General features: G+C 38.7%; 1 protein-coding gene across 2 annotated transcripts in view; it reads left to right on the forward strand.

Annotated features, from left to right (window-relative positions):
* Nucleotides 1-16,168, forward strand: part of Smp_175120.1 (Alpha-(1,6)-fucosyltransferase (EC 2.4.1.68) (Glycoprotein 6-alpha-L-fucosyltransferase) (GDP-fucose--glycoprotein fucosyltransferase) (GDP-L-Fuc:N-acetyl-beta-D-glucosaminide alpha1,6-fucosyltransferase) (alpha1-6FucT) (Fucosyltransferase 8), putative) — a gene marked incomplete at both ends in the record, with an annotated part of 64,915 nt that overhangs the window by 8,967 nt on the left and 39,780 nt on the right. For both annotated transcript variants that reach the window (XM_018798697.1, XM_018798709.1), the window contains 4 exons: nucleotides 7,052-7,288; nucleotides 9,078-9,349; nucleotides 12,590-12,698; nucleotides 13,983-14,258. In XM_018798697.1, the coding sequence (XP_018646687.1) occupies nucleotides 7,052-7,288; nucleotides 9,078-9,349; nucleotides 12,590-12,698; nucleotides 13,983-14,258 (894 nt within the window). The remainder of the gene's footprint in view (nucleotides 1-7,051; nucleotides 7,289-9,077; nucleotides 9,350-12,589; nucleotides 12,699-13,982; nucleotides 14,259-16,168) is intronic.

Below are 16,168 nucleotides of genomic sequence, written 5' to 3' on the forward strand. Positions count from 1 at the left end.
AATGAACTTCAAAGTGAATTATTCCAATTGCAGGTTGGTTGTACATTAAATAGTATTGTGTGTTATTATTTGGATCTTTATAACAACTCTTCATGACTGTGACACTAGGCTGTTCGACCTATAGCGATTATATTAGAACTATCAAGTTATACTTACCCATTATGTTTGAACTAACGAACTACAGCTCTGCACATTTTAAGACTCTAATGCCCTGTTCACATTGAACTCGTTAATAGCATACGACAGCCATTAACTTTCGTCCTTAAAATTTGTGGGTGCTTCTAATCCTACATAACTTTCCCCTAAATAAATGTGTGGAGATTGACAGCTGTTATAATTGTGTTTTTGCTATATAAACGACCCAGCTATTCCTATTGCTTAGTATTCTTATACAATGACACTCAACAAGACCCCAAAATCAGAACACGTTGAACAGGAATGAAATTGTATTCAAAATAATAATGATAAGTGAACAGCAATCAGCAATCAATAGTTTAAATAATGTTCATATATTTATAGTATATACATATAAGAAGCTTATAGATTTTTCTGCAATAATATGCCCGGGCTGATCGGTTTAAAATTAACCAATCAGAGCGCAGCAACACCATCATGCATAAAACATGCTTAATCCAATCTTTATCCCACTAACACCTCCCCCTTGAGCAGATTCGTAGGATCTGGTGTTAGGGTCCAACTGCAACCGCTTTACTGGTTTGCGCTTCCGGTTAGTCCACCTTTTATGTAATAAGGACGTTGTATCATCCTTAGTTTGCACCTTGACTGTCCTGTCTGTTTCAGGTGTTTTGATCTCAAAGGTGTCTAGCAGAACATCAAGAGGTAATCTATGCTGCGTTTCGTTGTTGGAAATCGAGGTTGATTTCAGTTGGTTAGCATGACGCACCCAGATTTCTGAACCAACGGACACCTCGTAAACCATATTTCCTTTCTTTTGCACGATCCGACCAGCTATCCATGTAGGATGTTTACCACGATAGTCCATAGCAAGTACTTTTTGACCCACCGTGAACAATCGTCTTTGTGCCCCATGGTGTCGATTGAACTGCTTCTCCATCGGTAAGTTTCGTTGGGGTTCACGAGCTGGCGTCGGACGAATGCTCTCAAAATGTGTACGTATTTTTCTGCCAAGTAACGCTTCCGCTGGGGAGACTCCATTTGTTGTCTGAGGGTTCGGTGTCGAACGGTGTATAAACAAGAACCTCTCTAAGATCTCTTCGGTGTCCCCCTCCCCTCTTGATTTTTTAGGGCATTTTTGAACGTACCAACAAAACGTTCTACCTGACCATTCGATTGCGGATGGAATGGAGGTGTTCGGATGTGCCTGATTCCGTTCTGCTGACAAAATTCTGAAAAGTCTTTTCTGACTTCATCTGACGACACTGGAGTGTTTCGAATTGTCGCTGCTGCTACACTCTGTATTTCTGGAACCTTTTTACCTGTCTTTTTTGCATATGAGGTGGTGTCTAATGATGGACACGACACGTTACACACGCTGTTAATGGGTATATCCATTAATCCAAGCTTTTCTAACATATCTAGACCAAGTAGATCAAGGTTTGGTCGTTCTGTTAGATAGCATACTCCTTTACAGCTATTCACATTGAAGGAAAATTCACATTGTAATTCACCAACTAGTTTCAGTACACCTCCAGATACGTTTTTAGCCGTTTTCTTGGATGGCTTCATTGGCGGTTTTCCCAGCAAGTTATAAGTCTCTCTAGACACTAGAGTAATATCGGATGCTGTGTCAATTTGAAGACGAACCGCTATACCATTAATCTGGATCGTAACATACTTTCTCCGAATGTCATAGTCTGTTTGAAAGGCTGCTACCAGAGAAAGTGATTTAGATTCGGCTGACTTTATGTGTCGAGGACGTTTATGCTTCTGCTTAGGCTGGGACGTACGATTTGGAGGACAATGACCTTCTTTATGCCCACGTTTGTTACACATCTGACATTTATGTTTCTTGAATGGGCAGAATCGTACATAATGCCAATCACCACATAACCAACATGCAGTCGTTGGTTTGCTACCACTTGTTTTCGGTTTCTGAACATTTAACCTCGTAATATCATTGACACTACTGCAGGTTAAATTAGGATTTACCTGTTCAATCAACTGATTGTCGTGTCTGATGTTCTGTAGCCGCTTACGCTCATCTGTTAACGTTCTGAGTGTGATGTTAGGATCTTGATCCAAACGAGTTAGAAGTCTGGTTCTAATCTCAGCATCTTGTGGTGACTGGAGAGCTTTGATGAATATAAGGCATTTAAATTGATCTTCTGTCAACGAGCGTAACTTGAACTTTTCACATTCTCTGTTGACGATGTCTGCTAGAACACCATATTCATCGGCTTCTCGTTTCACCAAATTAAGACACTGGTAGCGAATACTAAACAATGAGGAAGATTCACCGAATATTTCTGACAGCTGAGATACTGTCCCCTCGAAACTGAGCTCTCGAGGTAACTTTGGTAATATATGATCAGCATAGCGTGCATGTTCATGACTTCCCAACTTGCACATCAACAGTCGAGTCTTCCATGCGTCGTCTTGATTACAGAACTCTATTCTAAATGTGTCTTCCCAACGCTTGAACCACGTGAGAAATGTATTGCCACATTCGGGGTCATAATAGAATTCTGGGATGCTGCTGGCAACTGCATCACAAGAAGAAGTACTTGTAGTAGCATGTGAACTCGAGTAGTGTATGTTAAGCTGTTGCGTCAGAGTTTCTAACAGGCGCATTTGTGCGTCAAGTTGTACTTGCTGTTGCTGTAGTATTCGGCTGAGCTGGTCATCTGATATAGGCATTTTCAATGAATTTTCCTTTTTCCCCGTCACCACTGTTATAATTGTGTTTTTGCTATATAAACGACCCAGCTATTCCTATTGCTTAGTATTCTTATACAATGACACTCAACAAGACCCCAAAATCAGAACACGTTGAACAGGAATGAAATTGTATTCAAAATAATAATGATAAGTGAACAGCAATCAGCAATCAATAGTTTAAATAATGTTCATATATTTATAGTATATACATAAGAAGCTTATAGATTTTTCTGCAATAATATGCCCGGGCTGATCGGTTTAAAATTAACCAATCAGAGCGCAGCAACACCATCATGCATAAAACATGCTTAATCCAATCTATATCCCACTAACAACAGCAGATAACCTTGAACACCTAAAACCATATTTCTAAATTTCACAATACAGAATTGTATTTTATGCTGCTTCCTTTGTACAGGTTGTTTAAAGACACTTACGTTGTTTCTCAGTATTGACATTTAATAGATAACCTATCACTCGGAAATTAAAGGGGATTATCTTATTTATCTACAAACGTAGGCTTATTGTTTGAATGGGATGCCAATCTTTTCGATTTGCGACCGTATAAGTACATAAGGATAGGACAGTTAACAGAGATTAACGAGGTAAGGAATCGCAAATCACTAGTCTCTAATTCAAATAAAAAGTTTAGGAAACAAATGGTAACAAGTCCAGAGAAGAAATTGAATAAAAATGTCTATTCAGAGCCCCAACAAACTGATGAATGTATCTAATGGAACTATCAGTTTACTTTTTTCATTGATGTAATGCATGTCATCAGTATTCAATCTCCGTATTCTTATTTCTAAGACGCTGTTAATCTTGTCTAACTAGATAAGAGATGTCGACTGTTAGGACCTTCACCTTTAAATACTTCTGTTACTCTAGTCATCCAGCCTCATTAGAGTGTTCTTTTAAAATCGATCAGTGGTTTATTGATTTTAGCTCCTGAATTTCATTTTGCGGGGGCTGATGAAATCTCGGAATATATTGAGAAAGCTTGCTTAGCTTTTGCAAATTTGCGTAGGAAAAGTGACTGTCTTTCAACCGTGGCGGAGGTACACTGCTCGTCACTCCGCTCTCTATTACTTTATAGCTTTGGGACTTGAACTAAGATGATGGGAGACAAGCAGTGTGATCCTAAGTAACGTCAAAGTATTGGTTGCGTATCGTCAGCAATGCTTAGATTATACGTCAAGTACCAGGTAACCATATCAAGTTGGTTGATGTTTCTGTGAGTTTTTATCGACTGAAGTGGTTAAGAAGTATGATCTAATCACTACCTTCCTCGATGTCCACTGATGGCTGCGATAGAAGTAAGTTGGGAAAAAAGCCAGAAGCGACCAAACCAAAATACAGTATCAGTCTCTAAAATCATTTACTGTTTGTTTTGGCACTTTTCATAGATCCAGGATACCTGGTTGGGGTCCAAATGATTAGTTAATTATTTGTTGTAACACTCGACCGTTGCCGCTACCTTGACGTGGTGGTCGGGCTTGCCTGTCGTGATGAACCAATCGAGCTATACTAGATGGAACAATCGTTCCTCAAGGTCCTACCATGCCAGACAGGTCGCTTGAAGAGCGGTAAGACTAAAAGCAGCAAACCCAAGGTCCGAAGGCGAAGTCGTACTGCTGACTGTACAGAGGTGTGACAGCAGTAAGGTGTTTCCTTCAGACAACCAGCATAACGGCGATGCTGCCTTCCCACAAGGAGGGGTGGGGTTAGAAGAGGTCGACCCTAAAAATGCACGCCTCGCCTTATCCCACGGATATCCGTCTCCGGCGTTAAGGTCCTTTGAAGAACGGAGCTAAGATGTCAAAAATCCTCCACAAAAACGCCGTGCGTGACCGGCCTCAAGCAGTTATCCCTAGGACTCTGCGGTCACGCTCCCAGGTCGTTAAGACCAACATTAATCCAACTTCCTTTTCAGGTCAATCACGAAATGCCCTTCCACGGTGTGGGCAGCCGGAAAGTGATATTAGCCCTCATACCCATAACTGCACACGAGACCAAGCTGGTTACATTCAAGTCCTTCCTACACCTAATAACTCTTTTATCTCCACGACTAACCCTTCTCACGTCCTTTTATCACCTCACATCGCTAGGGAAAACGGTTCGAGTACACGGAACGTTATTCCTGGCCTCTTGAAACCACTCTCTAAACTACATGTAGGAACTTTTAACGTCCGAACATTGTGTCAAATAAGACAACAAGCCTCCTTAGCTAGAACTCAGAACCGCTAGTGGTGATTCAGATACATTTATTGTTTATATTCCTGTATTCTTTCATACGTAACTCCTTTCCATTCCTTCAATTCAAGCCGCAATTTCAGTATTTAATCCCTTTCACCACCAGTGATATTATTATTACTTCGTCTCCTTTTATATTCATCTTGTTACTTTCGTTTTGTCAATCAATCAATCATATACAAAATAATAAAACTTCAAATAAATATGCGTCGATTGAAGTTTTTACGCCACATTAGCAAAATGAAATGAAATTATCATGGCGAATAACAGAACAGTAAAAGTATTTGTTGTGACGGGCCGTGTCCAAAATCTGATACTGATACACGGTGTACTACGTTTATTACTTTATTTAATTATTTAAACACATAAACATTGGTACAAAGGGGCACTAAATATGTATGCGCAATGCAAATCATTGGATTTGTGAGAGGTCTGGGATACTGTCTGGACGCCCAAACCGAAACAGGTGGTTTTCTTAAAGACCCACACCCCGAGAAATCTAACTAAATGTTTAATCCACAAGGCAGTAGAGCATCGTAAGGAGATGCAGTCCAATGGTAGCCGGTGACCAACGATTGATTCATACGCCATTTGTTCCTTCAGGATACTGGAGCCTTTGTGCATCATTGGTTTGGAATGAGGGTTTTCCAACTGCCCGTGGGTGGATCCTCTGTCTCCACCAACCCGGATAGAGCGCCGGACATTCTCTTTTTGTTTTATCAATTTCATAAATAACATCCCTGGCCACGAGAAGGCAGTGAGTAAGGCCTCTCTTGCACTGACTGTATACGCGTGGCCATGTTAGAACCTTTTTAGAGGGAGAGAGGACTCTCTCCATCCTTGGCCATACCAGGACATTCGGGGAGCTAACCTCCCAACTGACTACTTGAGTGAGGGCATACGAGTGGGCGACAAAGTGTATTGGGCTACCGAATAAAATGCACAAATACTCATTGATATGCATACCACTTTAATCTTTATGAAACTGATCCATTTCCTTTTTCAACGAAATGTACTTGTCCTTTAGGTCACTTCTGATTGCCATCGATTGACCTTTTGATTGGGCCACTACTGATTGGCTCCCCATATCAGTATTTTAAGTATCAGTTGTAGGTATAATAGGAAAAATTAAGTATGATGACAAAAAAGAGTATAAGAAGATTTCGGGATTCAGAGTCTGAGATGAAACTGAAAGTTGAATACATCTTTGCTATTGCGATTGGTTCCATGCTATGTTATTCAACATCATTAAATACTGATCGCGGTTATCATGTGGACCTCAACCAGGTATTCTGCACCTATCTACATGGCTTAGTACATTAATCAATGACTTCATGGACTGATACCATGTTTTGGTTTGACTGGCCCTAGCGATTATTATTTATTATGTCAAGGATCATATGATATATCTAGTAAAGTATGAAAGATTCGAATTTGTATCTCATTGTTAGGAAATTCTGTACAATAATTTATGATTTATATACTAAAATATTTAATTGATGAGGGTTTATTTATAGTCTGTTGGGGGGGATCAAGAAAACTCGAAAAAAGCCAAGAAAGGCCCTGAAAACGCCGAGAAGCATCTTATTCAATCAGCGTTCACTAGAAGCTTTGTCAGAAACATCTAGAAAGTGAATAGTCACGTGTAGAGTTTCTGATTGGATGATTACTTATACTGTTACTATGTTTAGTAGCATTCCAGAATTTTCCGGGAACCCAAGGACATCAAAAATACTGTGAAAACCCTAGACTTTCTGTACATGAAGAAACCTTTGGAGTAAAGTGCTTCTCGCATATTTTGCGTCTTTTCTTTCGTGTTCAAGTCGCTGTGTGGAATTGGCCTGAGGGTTACTAGAAGAGCTTAGGAACCGAATCTAGCGTTCAATTAGAAGACTTATGATATCCCTATTCACGTATTTTGTAATTGTTTTTTTACAGAATCCTTCAAGTTGTACAAAGGCTAAATATGTGGTTGCCTCGTTAAATAGACCTTGTGCATTCGGTTGTAATGCACATCACTTAATGCATTGTTTTCAAATGGCCTATGCAACCGGGCGTACATTAATCCTGGATCCTACGGATGGGGAGGGATACACACAATGGTGGATGAAAAATTTTGTGCCATTATCTCAGAAATGCAGTATAAATGATATTCAGTCGAATATCCATTCTGATTGTAAGCTTTTTCTTAAGAATATTCATAAATCCAGTGTAGTCTTGCTGCTCTTCATTTATCTTAAGAATTATACTAGTGTGATGTGGTGCGATAATATCCATTTTGTTTGACGTCAATACACGAAAGATTTTTTTTCTACAAATAACTTATATGTTTACAAATGACATCTTTCTTATGACTCACTCAAACCTGCTACGCCTTTTGAGCTCTAGGCTTCTGAAAGAGATCTCCAAATGTCTCTGTCATGGGGTCTTTTACCCAGTTGTCCCGAAGTCGTATTAATGATTTTGGTGTCTTCTTCCAGTTATCAGTGCCATGTATTCTTTAAGAATATTCATAGTTCCAGTGTTGTCTTGCTGTTCTTCATTTATTTTAGGAATTTACTCAGTTTAATTTCTTTACGCTAGTTTGTTTCTGGCGGGTTTCGTTTGACGAGGTTGGGTTGCTTACCCTACCCCGAATCCTTCTCCTTCACTTGAGATTGGAATCGGTAGTAATCCCAGAAAATTTGCAGACGGTTAGTTATTAATTCATTTAAACACATACATATTGGTAAAAAAGGCACCAGATACAAATGCACCACACAAAATAATGAGAATGGGAGGAAGAAAAAAGGATAAAAAAAGAAAAGGAGGTTACAGCAGGATCGCCACTGGCTTCTATTCTGAGCCATATATGACAACGCCTCTGACCACTGTGTTGCACCATCTCTCGGACCCCAGCCAGGGAGTCGTGAAGGACCAACAGAAGCTAGCCCTTTGCAGCTTTCTTTCATACCACGACACCATGTCATACACTGACCTCCTCTCCGCTTTTTCCAACCAGTCCCAGAGTCAGCAAATAATGCACGACGTGGAATTCTCTAAGACGACATTCGTAGAACATGTCCAGGCCGCAGGAGTCGATGTCCAAAGATAGTCACAATAATTGAATTATCGTCACTGTGTTTGAATACACGATGCCATACCTCTGCATTACTAACATTGTTACCATTGGTTATCAGCAATCCTTCGGAGACAATGATGATCAAACACAGAAAGCCGTTTAACATCCTCAACTCCGAGAGCAGTTTTGCTATATGCTTGTGAAACCTGGCCTCTCCGAGTTGAGGATGTTAGACGTCTCTCTGTGTTCGATCATCGTTGTCTCCGAAGGATTGCTGACATCCAGTGGCAACACCATGTTAGTAATGCAGAGGTTTGGCATCGTGTGTTCGGGTGCAGAGACGATAATTCAATTGGTGTCACCATCTTGAAACATCGACTTCGGTGGCTTAGACATGTTTTACGAATGTCGTCTTAGAGAATTCCACGTCGTGCATTATTTACCGGAGCTAGGACCAGTTGGAATGGAGGTCACTGTATGACATGATGTGATGGTATGGGAGGAAGTTGTACAAGACTGACTTCTATTGGTCCTTTACGACTCCCAGGGCCCTAGAGATGACTAGAGACGTTATCAGACATGGCTCAGAATAGAAGCCAGTGGTGACCCTACTGTAGCTTTTCTTTACTTTCTTCATAAAAAACGAACTTAACTTCTTTTGCTAACTGAACTGCCCCTTTCATTATTGTTATTTCGTTCTCCTACATTAATTTCTGTCCGTTGTTGTTCTCCTGTTTCTTATAAGCGTTTTACATCCTCTGGTTCTTCACAACTTCATTTTTATTGTGTGGCACATATGTATTTGGTGTCCCTTTGCGTTTGATCATTTATGGGTATAGCTGTTCAAAAATTAGATTGGTGAGAAATGTTTTCGTTAATTTTTCCCTGACTTTTTCATTCGTAGTTTCTGCTGGAGAGGCATCTAATACCTATCAAGCAATTGAGTGTCCGCGCATAGATGCAGTAAGCTCTTCATTTGATTGGGTCCCTCCAGCTGTTCCAAGCCATTTGAGCAAAATACTTACGCGTTTACATGGTGCCCCATTTGTGTGGTTCATTGGTCAGTTGGGTAAATTTTTAATGCGTCCAACGTTCAACTTAACTGAAGAATTTAAAATATTCGACAATCAATCTGATAATCCAATTGTTGGTATTCATGTCCGACGTACGGATAAAGTGAGTTTATGTACTCTTATTGTATAGTTTTTCATTTTCATTTACTAAACTAGTGTGACGATGTGATTATTTACGGTTCTATTTGTGAGTAAAATTACACATCATTGAATGAAACTACTAAATAATCAAACATAACTCATATCGATGTACAAGTTTCCCTAGCCATCTTAGAGTTATTTGACTACTGGAGAATCACTTCAATCTCATAGAACCAATCTAATCTGTGGTATACTGAGAAGGATTCAACCAATATGGAGAGGTAAGGCCAGGTAACTTAAATAGTATAGCAAACTGTGAACGGGGTTGTTATATCTCGAACTTAGATTCTTAGTATGTCGCGTATAACTTGAGCACTCGAACGCTAGTTTTCTCTGCATTGTACGTGTATGTGTGATATTGCACGGAAATCGGTTGAATGACTAGTAGAATGACTTTTATCATCTCCAAATGCCCTGGTATGGCCGAGAGTGGGGAGAGTCTTCTCTCCCTCTCCAAATGCTCTCACATGGCCACGCCTATATAGCCTCTGCCAGGAAAGTCCTACTCACTGCCTTCTTGTGGCGGGGGGTTGTTTACGAAATTGAGAGGACGAAAAGCGAATACCACGCTCTTTAACCGGGTTGGTGGACACGGCGCGTCCACCTAGGGGAGTTGGAAAGCCCTCTTTCCAAACCAATGGTACACATGGGCTCCAGTATCCTGAGGGAACAAATGGAAAATGAATCAATCGTTGATCACTGGCTATCATGGGACTGCATTTCTTCACAATGCTTCACTGTCTTTTTGATCAGACTTTTAGGTCGAAGGCTCGGGTTGTGGCCTGTGGTAATTCCCAGCGAAAGAGCTTAGTCAAAATGTAACAATACGCAAAGTTACGAACAATATACCAAAAGAATTAACACTACAGACCTAAGCGTGTGTCTATGAGTAACACAAAAGTTAACGAATTACAGTTGAATTATAGAAAGGTATACTGAGCAACAAAATGGTAACAGTGTTATGAAATGAATGTTACTTGTAAGCTGCTTTCTGAGATAACAACCACAAATAAGTTCACTTGGTTAACAAAGGTTCCTCTGCAGGTTTTAGCACCAACAGCAAAATGAAGAGTAAATCCAGTAGTATTATTCAGTAATGATCCAGGCCAAAGCTCCAACGTAGTGTGGAAAGGCCTAAAAGGATGTTATAATACTATTATAATCTTCAATCAAAGGCCGTGGCCGTTAAAGCAGAAGGAAAGACGGCGGATACAACGTTTATATTCTAAGAGTCGCAGTAGTGAAGAAGAGTTATATATATCCAAACAAGAATATTCGTTTCTCTACCATTGATACAGAAAAACAATAGATATTGAATATAATGCGGTTACATATAGAGCGTGACAAATACGAAAAATATGTGATCTTTAATGTGTTGTTACAAAAAATCACTGCATATAAGTGTCACAATAGGCCCCCTAAGCAAAACACCTGCTTCAGTTTGGGCACCTGGGCAGTATCACAGCCCTCACACAAGTCAAATGAGATTTGTGCGGCGCATATGTATCTGATGCTTCCTTGTAGCAATATTTATGTGTTTAAATAAAATAAATAATAATTAATATAACAGCTCCCGAGTTCATCTTCACGGTAAAATCCCTCCTATAATAGTTCTCCCATTCTTACTACCATCGTTTCTTGTATATCTTTATCGTCACGCATCACGAGTGCTAACAATTAGAGAGACTTTATTCCTGGCTTCCTGAAACCAGACTCTAAATAACTTGTTGGGACTGTCAGTGTTCGGAATTTGTGTCAGATAAGAAAGACAAAAGGCTTCCTTCACTGAAACTCAAGTTTCACACTGTCGATGTATATTGCCTCTTGATGCCATGGTACGGACTAGGGTCTTCTACTAGCATATTTATTTGTTGACTTGGAATACGCAGATGGTATAGTCCTGTCTAGTGAAGACTCTAAAAAACTCAGTCTCCTAACCGCATTAAACAATAGTGAGAAATGTTGCTCCATGACTGCCCTGCATCAGCTCTTGAATTATTGATAGGAAGTCAAGTAGTTGAGCCACCGCTGCACTTATCTTGAGAGTTTCATGAGTCTCATTAGACTGGTGTCTAACAATATCTACGCACGGATTCAAAAAGCTCGACTGGTTTTTGACAACTTGTGTCACTGGCAGTGTAGGCGAGCTATCCGTTTGGTAACCAAAGGGACGAGTTTACTGCTGAACATTTCTATCCGTTTATCTGTGGGTGTGAAGTATTCCCATTAAAAATGGACTATATTCTTAGGCCACCAGCATTCGATAGTAAATTTCTTTGAAGTATTGCTCTATGTTTTGTGACCACCGAATAAGGAGTGCTGGGGTTGGGGATAAGAAACTTGATAAAGAGGGGGAATTCAATTGGTGAAACAAATCTCCACCGACTGAGGCTGTTGTGGCATGTGTTACGTATGGCCGCCCACTGTCAACCTCGACGATGTCTGGTGTAAGAGCAGGTTGGAAGAAAGCTAGTTACGAACAGATCAAAACGTGACACTAGTCTGTGAAGTCATTGGCGATTGGCTGCCTGGTTGGGTTCTGTGTGGTTATCGCAACCAACGGTTAGGAACTTTGAATGACATGACTCAAAATCGTTCGTAATTCCTGAAGGGCATCAACTCATAATTTTTTATCTCATTTACTTCTTGTTTTCCTCCACAACTTGAATCCTGAAATCACCGTACATCTATCTTGTTTTTAATATTGCTGGTACTGTTATTACTTCGAATACTCTGAGATTTGTCTTGAAATAATTTTGTCTCACTGTGCTAACGTGCTATGTCAACTTAAACTGATTGACACATGTACCAGGTGCCATATTGTGTTTAGTTGTCTCACCTTCAGATACTTCTCATTTTACTGGGTAATTCAAGTAAGCAACAATAAATCTTGGCATGGTCGAAAAGTCATGTCATTGATTGTCGCTCGTATGTTACATGTTGTCGCGGATCTTTAATGTCGTTTTTTATCGGCTAATCACAGCATTTCCGTTAATTTTTGTAATATTTTTTCGGTCGTAGGTTAACATTTGACCTATTCGTTGGTAGATACTTACCATAGTTCGTGAACAAATTACTTTATATGAACCTTAATGAATACGAAAAAGCATTGTTTCGTCTAACCCTTTCGTGATTTATGTTGAATGAATTATTAAGTTAACCCTTTTCTTAACCATTTCTTTTTCTTTTTGTACATTTGTAGATAAATACTGAAGCGAGTTTTCATAGTTTAGAAGAATATATGACTGAAGTTGAAAGCTATTTCCAATTCATAGATGCCAAACGTCAAATGATGTCTAGAACTAAAGTAAGTGATTAAGCATAACTTTTCATGTGTATGCAGTAACTGTTCTATTGTAATCAGATTCATCGAGAAATGACTTCAATTTGTCCACTGACTATCATGTGGATACATCTGCGAGTAAAGGCTTCCTAATGAGTTTTATAAGGTAACCATTTTTTTAAAATTCGGACATCACAACAGTGTTTCAGCTCATAAACTAACCATAATCATTGCAAACAATGTGCATGACATACTCATTTTATAGGCGAACACATTCAAAGTCCAATAATCCTATTATGTAGGTCAATAGTTACTATCTGAAATTACCTCAAATCCCTGAGTTTTTTTAGTTAAATAATGCTTATATCTCTAGTTGCAAAAATTTAAACCACTCAGTTCGTCTCTGTCAAGAATTTCTTTTTATCTTTCTAAAACTGTACTGCTCAGTAGTAATTACTGTATATTGAGGTAAAGCCTAATGAAAATCTAGGTATATTCAGGTATATTTATTTCTCATCAAGTATAGACCGAGATTTCAACACTTCGATTAGAGTAGATTAAGAAAAACGAAGACAAAACTAATTTATCAAGTTATTGATTATTGATGTGTTATATCTTGTGGCCGAGTGGATGCCCAGTTAATGTATGAAGTGATAAGATCGCCAATTGGAGAGCAGTGAATTATCGATTGGAACAGTGACACACGAAAATCGTGCGAGCAGTCTAGACTGCTTATCGGTCCCTCGTTCTACCTAGCACGGCCAGTTAAGTCCAGAACACCAATAACAGCCTCTTCGGTATGAATCCTTGTATTTCAAACATACTGAGTTTATATACCAAACAGACTGACCACATCGCACCAATAAAACAGAAAATAACATTTGTACAAGATTCAGCCAAATGTGGCTGTGAGTGTGGGAGGCGGTAATTAATAGACTAGGGATATCTCAAGAATGGTAAATCGTATAATAATAGTCTATAGGTCAAAATAAAGCTTATAATAAGAGGGACACGAATATGAATAGTTTAGTTATTTAGCGATTATACGATAAAAATTATATGTGCATAATCTTGGTCCATAAATGGATCCCAAAGTTACCATTCACTATTGTTATCGGGATATAACACGATGTACTCTATATCAAAGATGGTAAACTGTTTTTGAGGTATCGAAATTCCTTAACATGTGGATATACCTAACATGGTTTGTAATCAGTCACGTTTTCTATGCATTGTGAAACGAGAAGTGTTTCTAGTGTTAATTAACTTCTGGTTTTTTTTATCTTGCATTTCATAAATCCTATCGATTAGGAATGGAGAAATGATATCAAATCACCGTTTCGTCATAATGTATATCATCAATTGAAACCAGTAAAACGACGTGTTTATATAGCTACAGAAGACCCTAATATATTTGATGAGGCTAAATCAAAGTATCCCAATTATACATTTTATGGTGATCGTGAACGTGCTGATTCAGCTTCTCTTTTCAGAAGAAAAAATGAAGATTCTATTATGGGTGTAGTAACTGACGTGTTTGCTTTATCAAGAACAAATTATTTAGTTTGTACTTTTTCTTCACAGGTAAGTTAAATTTCTTGTTTTGATGGTGATCATGCTAACTTGTAATCTCTTGTCTGTGATGTGAAATTCGAACCAGCTTTGTCTGAATTCCGATCATTTCTTGATCCTACATTGGTCATAACTGACTCAACTTCATAACCTTCGAGTTAGACTCAAATTTTGTGATGTTGCGAGCCAAAAATTGCCTGAGTAATATAGGTTTATGTGTAAAGGGGATAAGTGATGTCGTTCTAAGTAAAGTCGAGATAAATTGCTGACTATCTTCGTGATTTGAAATCGAAATACTACAGAACTTCTTTGAATATGTATTCGAAATGTTGACTTGATAGATAAATATGATTCTCTTGGATTCGGAAATTACTTCTTGCTAGTTTCATTCAGTGTTACAACCTCTGATACATTTTGATATGCATTTAGTTTCTGATATGTCTGTCAAAATAAACAGATTTTACTGTTTATTTATGTGGGACCTATCAGATCGGACTGTAGGGTAGTAGAACAGTAGTACTGATCCAGTTCGAGCACCAACTAGTTCGCCTAAACTATATATCTAGTACTAATGATTTTCAGCTAACCTTTGAAATACTAAATGTGAGATAATAGCCGAGAGTAACACTAATTAACTATTGAATCAGAACTCAGTTTCCCACATTCGCTTACCCGATAGCCAGAATAGAGAACAACTCAGCAACCAGATGGTATCTGATTATACTGTTCGAATTTATGAAATCTTGACCATACGTTAATAGAGTTAGGGAATTACAATATGGACATAACTGTGCCATAAATACAAGAGAACTGAGTGGTTGGTTGTTTATAAATTAACTATAATTTAGGAAACGCTAAAGGATTGATGTATCAAACTGATTATTTACTGTTGACTTATAAGTTCTTTTTACAAATATCTTGACACTTTTTATGGAAGATTTAAAGCCAGAGGGTTAGCATGTAGCCGTTTCACAAGAGAATACTGACGAAAAGTACTAAAGGTAAATTCCAAAGCTTGTTTACCTCGTATGATAAATAGTTGAATAGCCGCAGATACGATAAATGTGAAGTACTGAATTACATTACTAGCCATCAATCTATATATTATCAACAGTCATTTTTTGTAGCTATCCCTCTATGAATATTCTTGCTTTTTTGCTTTCGACTACTTAAAATTAGGTCAATTTAACATGTTCATTTATTCTTTGAAGAAGTAGCCTACTCTGAGTTACGAAACTTCGGAAATTTAAAAAACCTAATTTTTCTACTCATAATCAGTGAGTCAGTCAGCTACAACGTAGGACCAGGCACATATATGCATCGGTCCAAGTTTCCATATCTCGTTAGCACAACAAGATGAACACCGAATTGATAGAAGTAGTTAATTTAGTGGTGGTAATATATAAAAGATAGGTTGTATATAAGGATATAGTGTAGGAAGACAGATATGAAACAGTTTTAATCTGAAGGTTTAAGGGAAGATAAAGAGTGTATACACCTACGCCATTGTGATCGATTCTGAGGCATGTCACCTAGAGTCTCTAACCATTGGTTACGATAGTCACGCGGATTCTAACCAAGTAGTCTGCATCTGCCAACATGGCTCAGGCTAGAAGTTAGTGACTTTGTGGACTGATGCCACGTTTTGGTTTGTCCGTCCCTCACTTTCTTCCAACCATCGGCAATACTAGTCAGAATAGCGCGTCATGGTAATCGGTGCTCAGGTATACGTAACACGTGGCCTAACCATCTCAGTCGATGGAAATTCACGACTCCATTAACTGATTTACCATCATTCCCTAATACACTGTGTCTAACCTCACTATTACTTACCTGGGAATCTGTGGTCAAATACTAGTAACTTACGAGTATCTTCTATTCTTAATGGCCATGTTTCACTGCCGTAAAGTAGAACAGAGCGAACTG

Source organism: Schistosoma mansoni (genome assembly GCF_000237925.1).
Source record: "Schistosoma mansoni, WGS project CABG00000000 data, supercontig 0151, strain Puerto Rico, whole genome shotgun sequence".
Lineage (NCBI taxonomy): Eukaryota > Metazoa > Platyhelminthes > Trematoda > Strigeidida > Schistosomatidae > Schistosoma > Schistosoma mansoni.